Source organism: Nicrophorus vespilloides, unplaced genomic scaffold (genome assembly GCF_001412225.1).
Source record: "Nicrophorus vespilloides isolate i.1.1-1 unplaced genomic scaffold, Nicve_v1.0, whole genome shotgun sequence".
Lineage (NCBI taxonomy): Eukaryota > Metazoa > Arthropoda > Insecta > Coleoptera > Silphidae > Nicrophorus > Nicrophorus vespilloides.
Window position 1 is genome coordinate 3,927 of NW_017099294.1, and position 18,110 is coordinate 22,036.

At 34.2% G+C, this 18,110-nt stretch overlaps 2 protein-coding genes and 1 long non-coding RNA gene across 3 annotated transcripts; 1 reads left to right on the forward strand and 2 right to left on the reverse strand.

Moving 5' to 3' along the window:
• Positions 1-936: 936 nt before the first annotated feature.
• On the reverse strand, positions 937-4,620 carry LOC108564326. Its single transcript, XR_001891137.1, has 2 exons — positions 4,272-4,620; positions 937-1,174 (listed from the first exon to the last, which is right to left on the reverse strand). It is a non-coding gene; the product is annotated as an uncharacterized LOC108564326 (long non-coding RNA).
• Positions 4,621-4,794: 174 nt separating this feature from the next.
• LOC108564325 (BET1 homolog) lies at positions 4,795-5,548 on the forward strand. The gene has a single exon (XM_017923329.1). It carries the CDS (start codon positions 4,970-4,972, stop codon positions 5,300-5,302), a length of 333 nt encoding a protein of 110 aa, XP_017778818.1. The 5' UTR covers positions 4,795-4,969; the 3' UTR covers positions 5,303-5,548.
• Positions 5,549-7,498: 1,950 nt separating this feature from the next.
• On the reverse strand, positions 7,499-15,464 carry LOC108564327 (inositol hexakisphosphate kinase 1). Its single transcript, XM_017923330.1, has 5 exons — positions 15,121-15,464; positions 12,927-13,056; positions 9,829-9,964; positions 8,624-9,082; positions 7,499-8,561 (listed from the first exon to the last, which is right to left on the reverse strand). Exons 1-5 carry the CDS (start codon positions 15,337-15,339, stop codon positions 7,661-7,663), a joined length of 1,845 nt encoding a protein of 614 aa, XP_017778819.1. The 5' UTR covers positions 15,340-15,464; the 3' UTR covers positions 7,499-7,660.
• Positions 15,465-18,110: the final 2,646 nt, after the last annotated feature.

Here is an 18,110-nt window from a genome sequence, read left to right on the forward strand (position 1 = left end):
TACAGTATTTAAAGAAGCTTTTGTTTCATAATTTCTAATTTGTTTTTTTTTAAGAAAGAAAACAAAAATAAAACATAAGCCTTCTTCACATAATTGTTTTAATAATTTCGAGCGTTTGTTTTGAAAACAAATTGAAAGTTGTGAAGTAAGTGTATAAAAGTAAGTATCTAAAAAGTTTGTGTTTCATCAATAAAAATTTTACAAGTTCGCAGATAATAAAAGAAAAGAAGTTGTGAACGTAAATGATTTATTGTCTGTTTTTAAGGTATTTAAGACAAAAGAAAACTGAGCCGTCCACTTGATTTCAAATTTAATTAATTTGTTTTCGTTTGCGTTTGCATTTTGGCTTATTCGAATCGACTACCAAAGTAGCTTTGTATTTGTAGTATTTAAAGAAGCTTTTGTTTCGTAATTTCTAATTTGTTTTTTCTTTTAAGAAAGAAAACAAAAACAAAACATAAGCCTTCTTCACATAATTGTTTTAATAATTTCGTTTGCGTTTGTTTTGAAAACAAATTGAATGTTGTCAAGTGTATAAAAGTAAGTATCTAAAAAGTTTGTGTTTCTTCAATAAAATTGTACAAGTTCGCATATAATAAAAGAAAAGAAGTTGTGAACGTAGATGATTTATTGTCTGTTTTTAAGGTATTTAAAGACGAAAGAAATCGTTGCGGCCTTTGTTCTTCGAATCAATCGTCGGAGGCGGCGGCGACGGTAGAAACAAAAACAAAACAACAAAACAATTGCGAAATCGATATTGACACTTACATGCGGGTGCAACAAAACATGCGCCCTCCTGTTTATCGCTGCACTTGTCACTCTTAACAACAACAACAACAACGACGACGAAGACAATAGAACAACGATAACAAGCGCAGACGTCACACAGCCATCGCGAAAACGGACAAAGACACCGATAAATATTGTTTTTCTTTGTTTTTTTTTTGGACGCGCGCGTTCTCGATCACGAAAAACGAACCGTCGCTGCTCCTATGTTATTGTTCTTCTTCAGCTGTGATCCGGAGCAGCTGAGCGAGCCGTCGCGACGGTCGATATTTACGCCGCAATTTGTTTGTGCGCCGCCGCCGCCGCCGCCTACTCTTCACCCTTCACCACTTCACCCTCTCTGACACACTGACTTTTCGAGCCATTCATCACGCACGGTTTGAGAACCCTCCACCAAAAAAAAAAACAAAGAAAAGAATACAAAAAAAAAGATCATCAACAACATCGAAATTAGGGCAAAACTATACTTAAAGGAATTTGGGATTTAAAACAGAATAGATGAAAATCGATTGATCATAGATGGCGCGCAGGTGACTACCGATAAATAAGAGAGTGAAAGATGTCTCCATGGAAACACGTAAAAATAGAACGTCTTAGCTACGCGCGCTCTCGCTCCTCCCATAGAAGATGACGAAGACGCAGACTTTGTATTTACAAAGTCTGTGTCTTCTTTTGAATTATTCGAAAATTGTGTAATGGGACAAAGTCAAAGACCCGAGGTAACCACTCCGGTTAAGAAACGCTTAAATTTATATGCAAAATAGATGTTTTCAAACTATTATCGAACAATTTTGAGTTCAAAATTAGTCAAATTAAAGCTAATTTAGCTCCGATTGATTAATAATGATTTAGTGTAGTTGATGATGATGATGATGCATTTGTATTGTAATTATAACATTCCGAATTCAAATTTGCTCCACATTTCTTAAAATAAGACGCGAGGATTGCGACGACGACGACGACGAAGATGTTGCTGGAGACGTACAACATCGAGTCGAAGAAATTCCAGAGTTGTAAAGTATAATTAGAAGACGGTGTTAAATTTAGATTGGAAAGAGCGCGCAGATTATCATCATCATCAAGTCTTTGGATGTCTTTGCTGAAGAAGTTGTGTAACAGGAAGACTATGAAATCTAGATGCTGCTAGCACGGAAGTCACCAAGAGGAAACATCGTAAATTTGTGGGAAAACGTGTAAACAAATCGTGTACTTGTTGTTGAGTCTACTCCATCCATGCACATATAAATAAGACGTTTTAGATAAGGTTATGTTTTTTTTTTCTGTTTTTGTTGAGTTCTTCGAACGAAGCAAATATTAAAACGTAAACTTAGACTAAATCTTAATGAGGGAAAGCAGCAATTATACTGTTTGATAACGAAAGTTAGATTGAAAAATCGCAGATAACGTAACAATGTTTATATAATAAGTAAGGCAATTGTTATGTAATCATAATAATTAAAAAATTGAAAAAAAAACTGAACATTTTACAAAAAAATAATTGAAAAAACAAATCTAAAAATCATTATATCTAAAGGAAGAATTAACATTGTGTGATAGTAATTATATCAAAAGAAGCGCGATTGAAGACTGTTTCATATGTAATAATAATATTAGTAAAGACAATCAAAATTTTGCAAAAAAACAATGAAAATTTCGAAAAAATTGACAGATGAATGACAAACAATTTGACACAATTCTGACAGTTGGAAAAGTCACTTAATGAGTTGTTGTCGATTAGCATAAAATGTGAATGTAACAATGTTTATGTCATAAGTAGTGCAATTGTTACGTAATCATAATAATTAAAAAATTGAAAAAAAAAATTGAACATTTTACAAAAAAAATAATTAAAAAAACTAATCTAAAAATCGTTATATCTAAAGGAAGAATTAACATTGTGTGATAGTAATTATATCAAAAGAAGCGGAATTGAAGACTGTTTCATATGTAATAATAATATTAGTAAAAACAATCAAAATTTTGCAAAAAAAACAATGAAAATTTCAAAAAATTTGACAGATGAATGACAAACAATTTGACACAATTCTGACAGTTGGAAAAGTCAATGAGTTGTTGTCGATTAGCATAAAATGTGAATGTAACAATGTTTATGTCATAAGTAGTGCAATTGTTATGTAATCATAATAATTAAAAAAATTGAAAAAAAAATTGAACATTTTACAAAAAAATAATTGAAAAAACAAATCTAAAAATCGTTATATCTAAAGGAAGAATTAACATTGTGTGATAGTAATTATATCAAAAGAAGCGCGATTGAAGACTGTTTCATATGTAATAATAATATTAGCAAAAACAATCAAAATTTTGCGAAAAAACAACGAAAATTTCAAAAAATTTGACAGATGAACGACAAACAATTTGACACAATTCTGACAGTTGGAAAAGTCAATGAGTTGTTGTCGATTAGCATAAAAAGTGAATGTAACAATGTTTATGTCATAAGTAGTGCAATTGTTATGTAATCATAATAATTAAAAAATTGAAAAAAAAATTGAACATTTTTCAAAAAAAAAATTGAAAAAACAAATCTAAAAATCGTTATATCTAAAGGAAGAATTAACATTGGGTGATAGTAATTATATCAAAAGAAGCGGAATTGAAGACTGTTTCATATGTAATAATAATATTAGCAAAAAAAAATCAAAATTTTGCAAAAAAACAACGAAAATTTCAAAAAATTTGACAGATGAATGACAAACAATTTGACACAATTCTGACAGTTGGAAAAGTCAATGAGTTGTTGTCGATTAGCATAAAATGTGAATGTAATCTGAGGAGGCCTCGCCTTCGGAATCATCTGTTCCCAATAAACAACAATCCGAGAGACGACAAAAAAAAAACAACAAACAACATCAACAACAACTTAGTTTTGCTTCGATTTATGGTCGAGTCTTTCGCAACTCTTCTTTCTTTGTCTTAAATTAACTCAAGAATTTTAATTGCAATCTTAATTTAAATTTTCTTTGTTTTGTTGTTTCAGTATTCATTTGCACTCAGTTGAGTGTTTCACTGATTTTGTCTCGTAAACTAAAGAAACAATTGAAAAAGTGTCAAGAAAGTCAATTGTTTTTTTTTTAAATTTTGTTAGTGTAAAACAAATGAGAACTTTCAACGACTATCAATCTATTTTTAAAGGTAAAACAATGGAAACAATTACATAAACCGAAATGTATTAATAATAATAATAATAGCAAACTTGTTATTGCGTCTCATGCCTACAAACTAAAAATCTATTTGTTGCTAAGCAACAGTTGCATTAACAATTTCGTGTTTCTATTGGGAATTTTAAATGATCAACCAAGTTTCCAAATCTTTTGTTTCTCGAATCTTAGCAACAAGTCTTGTTGTGTCAACGAAAACAATCGCTAGCCAAATTAAAGCAAGTTAATTGCAGGTTATGATTCGAATTGGTGGAGTGCAGCTGCAGGTAGAGCGAGAGAGTGAGAGAGAGATAGAGATTTTACCTGAGCTTCGTGGTCCACGGTTCGTGAATCTTTCTGCAGCGTTTTCTTCTTGTACATGTACAGAAAGTAGAATCGAAATCCAATTGGAGGAATGTTCATGAAGCGCACGGAACGACACTTATCGTAGTCAAGGGTAGTTAAAACAATAATAACAAATAACAACAACAATAACAAAACGAAAACGTATCCCAACAGGGGGATCACCAATGGCAACCAACGGACGCGCACTCCGCGACGGTCGCAACTGGACTGACCGGAGCGGTGGAGGATCGGCGGCGATAGGTGCCAGCACCACCACAACAAACGTGAAGTTGTCTCAAAACATAGACAACAACAACAATTAATTAATACCAACAAATTAATCTTACACGATTAATTTTGCATCTACATTGAACGTTCATAATTAAAAGTGTTATAGAATATTCAATTAATCAATTAACAACTATAATTAAATCAGGTTTTGATGTTTAATTACCGCTTAATTTGATTTGGTTGCGTGATCTGGGGTCTTCAATTGCGCTCAAGTTGGTGCACGTGCGCTGTCAAAGTGACGTTTAGCTTGTTTTGATACGCTCTTTTTTTTTTCTTCTTCTCTTATTTGTGATTTTTTCACTGAAGACACGTCAGTTGTGTGTTAAATTAAATTTCGTGGTGTTAATTTGAAATCAGCGATCGTGGCTTCTTCTACGAGCAGCAAAATGCGACGGGCTCACGGCAACTACGAGTACAAACCTCTGTCTCAGAACATGAACGAGATGGAGGACGAGAACAACCGGATGGCTGATCAACTCAAGGATAAAATCGGGGCTCTGAAGTCTCTGTCCATAGATATTGGGAATGAGGTTAAGTACCAGGACAAGCTGCTCAGGGACGTCGACGACGACATGGACAAGACAGGTGGTTTCCTTGGCAACACTATGAACAGGGTGCTGAGGCTGTCGAAGGGTTCACACAACTACTACATCGTCTACCTGTTCCTCTTCTCAGTCTTCATCTTTTTCCTCATCTTCATCATCCTCAAGTTTCGATGAATTCATCATCTACAGAAGATACCCATACACACATCAGTATCAGAATTATATATATATACTGTAAATCTTTATCAATAGTGCGGGGGGAAAAACATCTGAAATCTGGTAGCTGTCAGACCAATCAACTTTCTTCTTTTTTTTTTTCTATTACTATTTAAACATTACAATTACTATGTCGGTATAATAAGATTATTATTATGTTTTTTTTTTAATTGTACATAAAAAGACTTTTATGAATGACAAAAACGTGTATTTCTTTATCATTCCCAATCCCACAACTACATAGGTAATTAATTAAGAACAGATTTATCATTTCAATTTTTACACCAAATGCACATATGGTTGCCTAAATGATTCAATTACTTGAAAACATTTGAAATGTGCAATTTTGGTTGCCTATTATGATACATTTAAATTACTTAAGATTTACGTAATTTAAAGCAACAAAAATTAAAGGATTTGTTAGGTGATTAAACATTGTATTCATTCATCATAATTATTAATTCTCTTTATTTAACAATAGTACAATTTTCATTTTGTTTGTAACTGAAACTGTGTGAGAGATTTAAAAGGAATTTTTATTTTATTTTTTTTTTTTTGAAACAAAACAAAAAAAAATCTCTTTTCTTCTGTTTTCTTTTTTTTTTTTGTTGTTGTTGTATGGACATCTACGTAACGTAAACATTTCTGCCAGACCGTACGAACTGAAAACGTAATCTACATATCTACACATACATAATAGGTAGTACATCTTTTTGCGAAAGGTGAAGAACAATTTTCTTGTTATTTTGATGATCTGTGGTGTTTTTTGATTTGAATGATGAATGCAACGATGCAAATGGTCCCGGCTAATTTGTGTGTGGTGGAAAAAAAGGGGAGAAAACAAAATATTAAAAAGTAGATCAAATGCATTATTTTTTTTTTCACATATTCCAAAACGAGTTTTACATTTTAGTTTAGGTTTATTAGGGGTGGATGTTTTACGTTTTTTCTCGAATCACGAAAAAATTCTCGTATTTCCACTTTTATTGCGTTTTTTTTTCTCTCTCTAATTTCCATTCAACATTTTTTTTAAATAGAACAACATAACGTTAAGATTCTGCTAAATCTTGTTTTTCGTCACCTTCTTTTTTTTTTTACGAAACAGAAGAATTGGATTCATGTTTCGGTGAAATGTGACAAAAAAAACAAAAATAAGAATTGGTTTGAAGAAAGAAAACGTAAAATAAAATCCTGGAATGTCTGTCTGTCTGTTCATAATAACAATAATTTACAAACGCTTCTTCTGTTGTTTTCAATATATCCGAGTCGGTTGCGTGGTTACGACGCGCGATTTGTTTCTTTGTTTGTTGTTTAAACAATTTCGAATCGCGCACAGAGATATAAGTTTATAATCTGTTATAATATGTATAATATAATAATATATATGTATTGTAGTATGTATAATGATGCTAATAATTCTAAGAAACTGTACAAACAAGAAAATCACAGGGAAATAAAATGTTATTATTACATTAATAATAATAGTAATAATAGTAGTAGTAGTAGTATAATACATGTTTGAAATAATATTAAATCACAAATACACGTACTTATGTATATATAATAGATATATATATATATAATATTTTTTGTTTGTGTGTGTGTATATACATATATATATATATGTATAGTGAACGTTCGTTAATGTTTTGTTTTTTTTTTAGGGGTGGGGGGTTAATCACAGTTCACTAATTATCGAAACTGTTTAGAGTTCGTTTGTTTCACACGCTCACTATTATTCACAGCACTCAAAATTTGTTTTTGTTTCTTTCTTTTTTTTTTAGTGTGAGACAAAAAAAAAATACTGTTGTCACTAGGGTTAAATTATTTATATATAATAATAATAATATTAATATTAATCATTCTGATGATGATTATGATGGATGGATGGTGATAAAAAGAAGAGGTTGGTTATTGATTAAAAATATATGTATTGATTTGCAGAATTATATGTAAATCAAGTACTCTTTGCTATTACTGTTTGTTTTATATAACTCTCTCTCTCTCTCTTTGTCGTCGTCTTCGTCGTCGTCGTCATCGTCCATTGTTTATCTCCGAGTCCCGCCCAATCGGAGATGTTACCACGCCCATCGCAACCGTCCAACGCAACCGTTTCCATTCGATTCGAGAAAAGCCGAAATTTTTGTTTGTTTGGTTGGTGATAGTTTTTTTTTTTGTTTAATGCAATTCAAAGTTGAAATGGGAGATTTAGTTGCTTGTTGTTGGTTTGTTTGTTTTTTTTTTTTTTTTGGTGGTTTTATTTGCTTTCAGGAAGTTTCGTCCCGGCCGAGAGATGGCGGCCTCCGCGTTTTGCGTTTAACCCTCTTCGAGGATCTCGAGGAGTAGCCGTTTGAGACTGTCGAGGCCGGTGAGGAAACCGCCGTCGGGGCCCTGGTGTACGGCCGCAGAAGCATTGGAATTGCTGGTGGTTGATGATGATGATGTGAAGGAGGTGTGCGCGAAATCGATCATCCGCACGTCCACCTGAATCGGAGGCGACGGTGGCGGTGCCGTCGTCATCGTCGTCCTCCTCACAGAGGCGGGAACCATCAACGTTCCTCCTCCCGCTTTCGTCGTCTGCACCTTGGACACCGTCGACTTCTTCGATGAGGTGTCCTCGCCGACGCGTCTCAACCTCTTGGTTTTGATCTTGGTGTGGGAGTGAGTCGATGGTGTCAGACCAAGACTGCCGTCATCCTCCTCGTCCTCCAGCTCCAGGTCCTCGAAGTGCAACGACTGACACGCCGCCGCGTTCTTCGGCGATCCGATCTCGAAATCGGAGACGTCGTCATCGTTCGAGCAACTTCCCGCACCGTTGTATTGGCCCGACAGGGAGTACTCGTCGCTGCTGCTGTTCGAGTAGACCATCCAACTGTCGACCGGACTCGCCGCCGTCGGATGATGGATCTGGGGGGAATCGAGGAACATCGTCGTCTCCTCGGAGATGGGGTAGAACGAGCTGGATTTGGCGCCGCGCGCTGCCGCCTCACCGAAACCCCGATGATGGGAGTCCTGGCTGACCTCTTCGTGACTCATATCCAATGACGAATTCGAAGTGTCCGCATCGTAGTAGCACGGCACGTCTCGACTGTTGTCCGACTCTCTGGTGTCGCAATCGTTCACCAAGTAAACGGGACTGCTCGAACAACAAGGTTGGCTCCTCTTCAGCGACAGATGCGGTACACCTCCGTTACCCTCGTACACTATCAGCAACGAACTGCAAACAAATTCTTCCATTAATTTCAAACAACAACAAAGTCTCTATTTCTCTAAACTGACCACGAATAGAATCTGTAGTTGCTCTGCTTCTCGATGACGCGCCGCAGCTGCATCAACTTGCTGATCACCTTCCGGATGACGTACGCCCTCAACCCGAAACCGTTGTCGAAGAACCGACAGAGGGCGCTCTTGAAACCCTCCTCGTTCAGCTCTCGACCCCAGTACTTGTCCTTCTTCAGGTAGCAATCGGCGTCCGCCTGATACACCTGCATCCCGCACAACCTCACACCCAGCGACGCGGAAGTGCTCGCCGCGCATTTCGCCATCTGCTTCGTCCTCTTCTCGGCGGTCGCGTCATCGCCGTGCTGTCTCGTACCCATCTTCAGATCCAGGATGCACGGATGGCTGTAACTGGCCGTGATGTTCTCCAGCATCAGAAAGTACTGCTTGTTCGTGTTGTCCGACTGCGAGATGCTCTTCTGCACGTCCTTCGGCTTCCCGCTGTGGTGCACCCTCATCCTAAACAAACAAAAAAACAATCAGCATCACCATGACAATCATTTTTCTTTTTGACAACTTTGACATATCTTACGTCAATTATAACCTTTAAACGTTTAAATTTTTCTTATACATTCATAAAGTTGTTACATATTGCGCACAGTGTTTTGATCAACCGACGCTGTCTATCAAATGTTTTGAAGATGTTCATAAAAATAAATAAACATTTCTATTATTGAATGATCCTATTTTATTTTTTCTTATATTCAATAAATATACTCAACAGAGGGTTCGAATTTTATTGAAACGCGGAAAAAGTGCTATAGGTTTTATAATAAGCAATAATAATAATTGAGCTTGTATTGTATTTGAATAAATTAGCAATGTTTTTTTTTAGAAACAGAAATAATATCTGCTTCTGATAATCATATTGTATTTTCAATGCCTTTGCGCTTCGATTACTTAGGAGCTGAGAAGCGGCGAGTAGTATTGAATGAAAATTTCAAATATGTTTCACAAGTTAATTTTGCAAAGTATGCCTAAATTATGTCACAATATCACGTATTGTTCTAAATTGCTTCAAGAATTATTAAAATATGTATATAAGAAATGTATTGGCGTTTGAAGTTTGTAATTGACTTAAGATATTTGAGGTTAATCTCAGTCAAAATCAGTGGCGTACATAGCAACAAAACTATTATTTATAATTAATGACCGTCGTCAATGTGTTAAATGAATTGATAAAGTTGTAAAAGAGAGATACTCACTTCAAGACGTCTTCACGTTTCCTCTTGTAACCGCCGCTCTTGGATCTGTTCGAACTGTTCCCCGTCGTCTCGTCGCGGAAACTCGGACTGTAGCGCTTCTCCAATTTTCCACTACACAGTGTTGCCTGCATGACGCCTGAAACAAGTTTCGCAAAACATATGAAATCTACGCGTTCCGATTGGACAAACACTGAAATTCATGAAAATATTTGTAAATTTACAAAAAAAAAAATCGCCGAAATTTGTAATTCGTGAAACAAAACAAAATTTGTCATAAATGAATTGTGATTTAAAAAGAAAAGCGATTTTTGACTTGTCAAAAAAAAAAAAAATGTAAATAACAAATGAAAAATCTGGGGCGGACGTAATTAATAATAATAATAATAACAATAAAATCATCTCTAATTAATTCCCCATCTCTATTAAAACAAATGTTAAAGTTCTCACATTCCAATTGCATCGATTGCTTGTGGATTGGTGCAATTGGAACGTTCAAAGTTCGAGCGTTGGAAATAGATGGCGCGCTATCAAAACAACTGTCAGAACAACAACAACAACACAAGCGATTAGGTTATAGAGATGAGGAATCCGTATAAAATAGATTGATTTATATATATATATAAATATATATGCAGATGATGTAATGTAATATATAGAAATAGTTTTTTTTTTCTTCAAAGTTTTTTTTTAGATTTTCATATATATAATTGTATGTATGTATCGTTCCAACCCTTTTAATCGGAGCAGTTGATGTACAACGTCCATATACAAACCCCCAAAAGAACGGCGTTGCGTGGGAAGTGAGTGAGTGAGTGAGAGGACACACGATGGCAGCCACTGCAGCAACAACACGGCCCTTTCTGTGGGTCTCTGAGCCTGAGAGAGAGATATACAGAGAGAGAAAGAGAGAGAGAGAGAGAGAGAGATAGCTTTCTTCTTTTAATTTATTTACAATTCGATTGTCAAATATCCATAGCAACCAACAACAATCCATGGCAACCATTGAATACATCCACACGCCCACGCACTCGTTATGCAACCAAAACATCTTTAAACAATCTCTCATCATCGTCATCATAATACACAGAGGATGTTCAAAAAAACAATAAAAATAAACAAAACAAACATTATAAATAAAAAACAATCAAAGATATAAGATAAATGTTCATACACATAATTAATAATAATAATTTGCACCACATCATCATCATCATCATCACCTGACTTTTGCTCTTCGTTTCCATGTCTACGTCTTAAACATTGTTGCCTTGGTGATAATGCGTAAATAAAAAACGGAAAGTATGATTCTTGAAAAACTCGCAATCATTTGCGCGCAATAAATGTCGACTATCGCAAAAAAAAAAAAATAGAACGGAAACAAAACACCGTTGACGTCGTAAAAACAAAACTGTCGAGTCGTTGCTAGGTTTTCATATGTTGCAACAACAACAACATTTGTTTTTAGCACCGTTGATTTATATTGTAGTTTTGAATCGGCAAGGGAAGAGCAAAAATCAGATGCAGCGCGAATAAACGAATAATAATAAAACATGAAAATGTTTCATACTTACCCATCTTAGGTAAACAACAAAGGAACGGTATAATAACAAACAACAAAATAAATTATGGTAGACACCGTGTATATATGTATAAATATATATATATGCTTATATAAAAATAAAACAAATAAATAATAAAAGTACCAATAAACAAATCGAGATGGCGCTGTTCTGTTTTTTTTGTTTTTTTTTGGTTATGTAATCGAAATGCATGAAATATCATCACCTTACTATGTTCGGGCTCTCTTTTTCATTTTATTTATTCATTTCCAAATAAATCAAGTCTCCTTTTCATATTGTATTTTTTTTTTCCTAAATATATATATACAAAATCGATCCTAAACAAAAGACAAACAATTCTTGGAAAATCGTACACATAAGTAATGTAAGATCGCCCCCCAAAATAATAATTACACAGAAATTACATTTGCAAATATTAAAAACGGAGCGAAATTTTCGTCAACAATTGTTTTATTATTAAACGAAATAATCAATAAATAAACAAAAGAAACAACAACAACAACAAGGTAACAACAATAAAATCAGCGAGAAAGGTGGGTTGTTATGGGAACACACAATCAATCAAGTTACAAAGTGGTTCGAAACTTGTTTCTTTATTGTCCATGTAAAAAGAAAATGTAAATACGTTTGTTTTTGAGAGTTGTGGAGAGAAAATAATAATTAACTTCTTGATTGTGCGAATCAAAAAAAAAAATATTTCTATATTTAAATACTTTCATGATGTACACACACTGTATTTATATATATATATATAAAAACAAAAGAAAACATGCGAATTGTATCCCTGCTTTATGTGGATGATTATTATTAATAATAATAAATTATGATTAACACACAGACACAAAACGTAGTAAGTATTAATTAATTAATATAATGGAGGTGGAGAGAACAAATAAATTCTTTATTTCGCAAGAATTTCGTGTACAAAAACCTAATGATTTTTTTTTTTGATCGAGAATTAAATTAAACTAATCAACAAAAGTACAATGTACATCAGGGACAGCAGCAGAAACAACAGAAAAATTATGACGGGAATCGAAAACGAAAAAACTATGCAGAAATACAACGGAAAGCACATGTCTCGTTCGTTTCTCTTTTTTTTTTTAACTCTTTTCAATTATTTTTTTTTATATATATCAAATTTCCCTAACACAAAACTAAATAAAACTAAAAAGAAAGAAAATACTTACGAATCCACAAACAAAACAGAAGGAAACGAGCTGTGCGCGTATCCGTTTCCGAAATTGCGCGATCGCAGTCGGCTTTTGATTTTTTTTTTGTTGTTGTCGGTGTTAGGTAAGCTCGCGAAACAAATGATTTAAAACAAAAAAAAAACAAACAAAGATGAATCGTTGCAGGGGAGAGAGAGAGGGTTGATTGGTTGGTTACGAGGTGGCGTGATTGGTTCGGTTCGGTTGGGGTGGGGGGTTTTGGCTTATTGGTTATACGATGGGGGGAAACGATTGTATATATATTTTTTTTTTTTTCAATAAAAAATAAAAATCTTGTTCATCTTACCTTTGTATTTCGGTACAAACGTTTTGATATCTTGGTCCTGGATGTTCTGGTAAAAGTCCAGTTCGCGGTAGTTGAGCGGCTTGCAGATGGTGTTCGGGTTCAGCACCATCAGTCTCGTGTGACCTCCAACCTGCAACCAAACAAACACAAGTAATTATCGTGACATTTCCAATAAGAACAAAACAAACTTCAAGTTGGCATTAAGCAATCAAAAGCATCAATTTAATATTTTATTAGTAACGTTACTGAAATTAAGTTGATAACCAAACGAACGTAATTTAAAGACACAATAACAACTTAAAAGTTGGCATTACGTAATGCAACCAAAAACATCGTATGTTTTATTAGTAACACGTTACTGAAATTACGTTGGTATCATAATACCATCATTTAGTTATGTAATCATGATTAGATAACCAAACAAACGTAATTTAAATACACAAAAATAACTTAAAATTTGGCATTACAAAATGCAACCAAAAGTATCGTATGTTTTTTTAAGTAACACGTTACTTAAATTACGTTGGTATCATTGTACCATCGTTTGGTTATGTAATCATAATTAGATAACCAAACAAACGTAATTTAAAGACACAATAACAACTTAAAAGTTGGCATTACGTAATGCAACCAAAAGCATCGTATGTTTTTTTTATTAACACGTTACTGAAATTAAGTTGGTATCATAGTACCATCGTTTGGTTATGTAATCATGATTAGATAACGAAACGAACACAATTTAATGACACAATAACAACTTAAAAGTTGGCATTACGTAATGCAACCAAAAGTATCATGTTTTTTAGTAACAAGTTACTGAAATTAAGTTGGTAGCATAATATTATCGTTTGGATATGTAATCATGATTAGATAACCAAACGAACGCAATTTACTGACACAATAACAAATTAAAAGTTGGCATTATCTAATGCAACCAAAAATATCATTTGTTTTCTTTTAGTAACACGTTATTGAAATTATGTTGGTATCATAATACCATCATTTGGTTATGTAATTATGAATAGATAACCAAACGAACGCAAATTAATGATACAATAACAACTTAAAAGTTCGCATTACCTAATGCAACCAAAAGCATCGTACGTTTTTTTAGTAACATGTTACTGAAATTAAGTTGGTACCATAATACCATCGTTTAGTTATGTAATTATAATTAGATAACCAAACGAACGCAATTTACTGACACAATAACAAATTAAAAGTTGGCATTATCTAATGCAACCAAAAGTATCATATGTTTTTTTTAGTAACACGTTATTGAAATTAAGTTGGTATCATAATACCATCGTTTGGTTATGTAATCATGATTAGACCTAATTTAATGACACAACAACAACTTAAAAGTTGGTATTACGTAATGCAACCAAAAGTATCATATTTTTTTTTAGTTGGTATCATATTACCATCGTGTGGTTATGTAATCTTGATTAGATAACCAAACGAATGTAATTTAAAGACATTTGTATTGTAACAGTAACAACTTAAAGTTGGCATTACGTAATGCAACCAAAAGTATCATTTTTTTTTAGTTGGTATCTTAGTACCATCGTACCATCGTTATGTAATCATGATTAGATAACCAAACAAATGTAATTTAAAGACATTTGTATTGTAACAGTAACAACTTAAAGTTATAATCATGATTAGATAACCAAACAAACGTAATTTAAAGACACAATAACAACTTACAAGTTGGCATTACGTAATGCAACCAAAAGTATCGTATGTTTTTTTTAGTAACACGTTACTGAAATGAAGTTGGTATCATAATACCATCGTTTGGTTATGTAATAATGATTAGATAACCAAACGAATGTAATTTAAAGACATTTGTATTGTAACAGTAACAACTTAAAGTTGGCATTACGTAATGCAACCAAAAGTATCGTATTTTTTTTTAGTTGGTATTATAGTACCATCGTTTGGTTATGTAATCATGATTAGACGTAATTTAATGACACAATAACAACTTACAAGTTGGCATTACGTAATGCAACCAAAAGTATCGTATGTTTTTTTTAGTAACACGTTACTGAAATTAAGTTGGTATCATAGTACCCATCGTTTGGTTATGTAATAATGATTAGATAACCAAACGAACGTAATTTAATGACACTTGACAATGCAAGGAGCAATTAGGGTTGATCAATATTGAATATAGGGAGTAACTCACTTGGTTGCTAAGCGGATGCAGGTCGACCTCTTTCTGATAGTCGTCCGCGTTGTTGCTTGGTGGTTCGAGCCTGAGCAGATCCCTGGAAGACGGACTGTTGGTGTTTGCGGTGCCGTTGGTACTACTGCTGCTGCTGTTGCTGTTTGTGGTGCTGCCCGCATAGTGTCGGCTTCGCTTTTCAGTATCTCCCATACCCCAATCGGCCAACAGGTACACCATCCCCCTTCGCCACGCCACAAACAAAAAGAAACTTAATCCTTCCCTTTTTTTTTATTTACTCTTTTCTTCCCACTTCTTCGCACCCCTCCTCTCACACCAACAACGTCCTCCACGAAACGTCACTTATCTGCAAAACAAAAGAAAACAAAAATTACTAAAACGTCAATACGAAAACCGGCAGTTGGTATTGCATATTTAAATCTGATTTTTTTTTTCTCTTTCACTGAAATTATTCAGTTGGTAATAAGTGAACGGACACAAACAAACGAATCATTTAAAAAAAAAATCTCTCAGCGAATAACGGACTTCGACTCTCTTTTTTTTTGTTTCATTCCTCGTCGTCGTTTCCATTTGTGCCATGTGAACTAAGCAGTAGGCCTTGGACTAAAATCGAAACAAAGAGCGATCGCTCCATTAACGTGAAACGAAACGCGCGCGCGGAATGGAAAGGGAGTGAAATGCGTGAGAGAAGAAAAAAGAAACGTAAGTAAGCTGCAATTTATTTATTGCTGCGAAAGGTGAAAGATAGATGGAAATACCGGAGGAAAAAAAAAAAGGTCAAGGAGTTCAGCCTTTTGTTTTCCAGGAAATCACTGCACTGCATTCAATTGTTTCTTTCTCCGCGTTGATTATACCGATACAACAATAAACTTATAATCAGATTGCAATTGGATGTGTTTTTCAATTATCAAATGAAATATATTAAGCTTGGCAAATGTGGAACGGGTCTACTCACTCGGATGAAACCGGATATCCGGTGTAAACTGTCAAATCCCCGGCTCCTCCACCAATAGTAATACATATAAAAGAGACTTGCGCAGACACGAAACTGGCAACACGAGCTGACACAAACTGACTGACGTCTGTCATTGAGGCGACTGTCATTCAGAGAACGCCCCCTTCGATTATCTTCGCAACGCGTTTTTCTTTTGAATTCTTTTGTTTTTAAGATGTTACCATGGAAACGTAGGTGCGAATTTAAAGCGCGTTTCTCTCTCTCTCTCTGTGTGTGTTATAACTACCTTCCACCAATCCGGTTTCGCGAGCCAAGAACAGGTTGATTTACTCCACATTCTCCATGTGTGTGTGTCGCGTTCGTCTCGTGTCTCACCGCAATATTCTCAACACATATTTTTTTCTCTCTATTTTTCCCATCAGCCTAGGTCATGATTTCGCAGTTAGCCGTATTCGTATTTCGAGAAACAATGGAAATATTTTGCAACAATCATTGGATTACACTTTCGTGCAGCGTTCTAGAAATATTCTTAGAAAGTGGGCCTACCTCAATGCAATAACAAATTAAATATATTTTTTTCTTAAATAATTAAATAAACTTGCCTGCTGTCACTTTGAGGTTAGAAATCAAACAATTTGACGTTTGCTAAAACAATGTGACAGATGCGACGTTGCCAATTCGAACGGATTTACTTTTAAGTCGAGTAACTGTAAATTATTTCATACGGTTCAAAAAAAAATACACTCACACAATACAATTTGGAAACGGGTCAACGGACTTAAAGAGAGCGGTCTCATTCAATTGAAGCGAATTCGCGGTTCTTTGACCTTTTTTTTTTTGTTTTAAATTTTAAATATTTTCTAAATTAAGAAATTCTGAAAATTTTAAGTGCATAGAGTGCATCAATCAATCAATCAAGTACCAACATAAAATTGGCAAATTTATTTTTTGTTTGTGTCGAAAGAAATGTAGTTGGCAATAAAATCCGGTTTTAAAAATTGTAAAGTTAAAAATATATATTATTTTTTTTTAATAGCGCATTTCCTATTTTTGGTGGACGTGCACCTTTTTATAAGTTTACTTCTAATTCATACATAATTTTTTTCTTATTTTTTTTGAAATCAGGCCAGAATTTATATATATTTTTTTTTTTGCATGTTGATGAAGAGTGAGTAAATAAAATTAGTAATCCCACGTTTGCTAGTGCGAATGGAGGAGAATCGCTGCCAGAAAAGCTTTACTAACATCTAATAGTAAGTTTTGTAGTGTGCGCTTGATATATAACTGGGATATTATTGAGATAGGTCGTAGGAAAAACGATTAATAATTGCCTTGTGTTGTAACCAGGTCGAAGTGTTGCCAATTACAAGAGATTGTAACGAATTTAACTCCATTTACTTGCATACATTAACCAAATCAATAGACAATTTTTGTTTTATTCATGCAACTCGCTCCACATATAAACAATTGCATCAGTTGTCTTAGCAACAAATTACTCCGCCATGTTTGTTTTTTTCTAGCGTCATCGCTTATGCAACTTAATCCACGTTAATATATAAATTACCGTATTTGAAGATCATTTTTGTTTGCATTGTAATCATATTACATCATTTAGAAAGTGAATCAAAGTTATATAAACTTTAGAAATTTTAAAAAATAATGCAATTTGTGGATTTCACTTCCGGTTTTTGCAATCAGAGGATGTTCGAAGGACATCTGCGCGTGCCATGCGAAAATAAAAAGAAGGACGTCGATTGACCTGGTGACCTATTTCCGTCGCACCCTTCGTGCGGAACGAAGGGGGAAGCGGTGTGTGTGTTTCTGTCCACACCCTAAAAACAGGTGCACGATGGATGACATAACCTCAGTTTATTTATTTTTTTACACCCTTAAGAATAAAACCACAGTAATATATCGATACTTGCTAGATTCCCTAAACATTCACAGCTTTCATATGCATCTTTTGGATTCATTCTATGTATTATAGTTTTCGAAAAATCACTAAATGTGAAAAACACTGCTTTTTCGAGCATTT

Bases quoted from the DNA above. Each gene is read 5' to 3' on its own strand.
- LOC108564325 (XM_017923329.1), top strand. From the start codon at position 4,970: ATGCGACGGGCTCACGGCAACTACGAGTACAAACCTCTGTCTCAGAAC.
- LOC108564327 (XM_017923330.1), bottom strand. From the start codon at position 15,339: ATGGTGTACCTGTTGGCCGATTGGGGTATGGGAGATACTGAAAAGCGA. The intron at 13,057-15,120 runs GTGAGTTACTCC...GTTTGGTTGCAG, and splicing joins TGCATCCGCTTAGCAACCAA to GTTGGAGGTCACACGAGACT. The intron at 9,965-12,926 runs GTAAGATGAACA...AACTTGTTTCAG, and splicing joins GTTTGTACCGAAATACAAAG to GCGTCATGCAGGCAACACTG.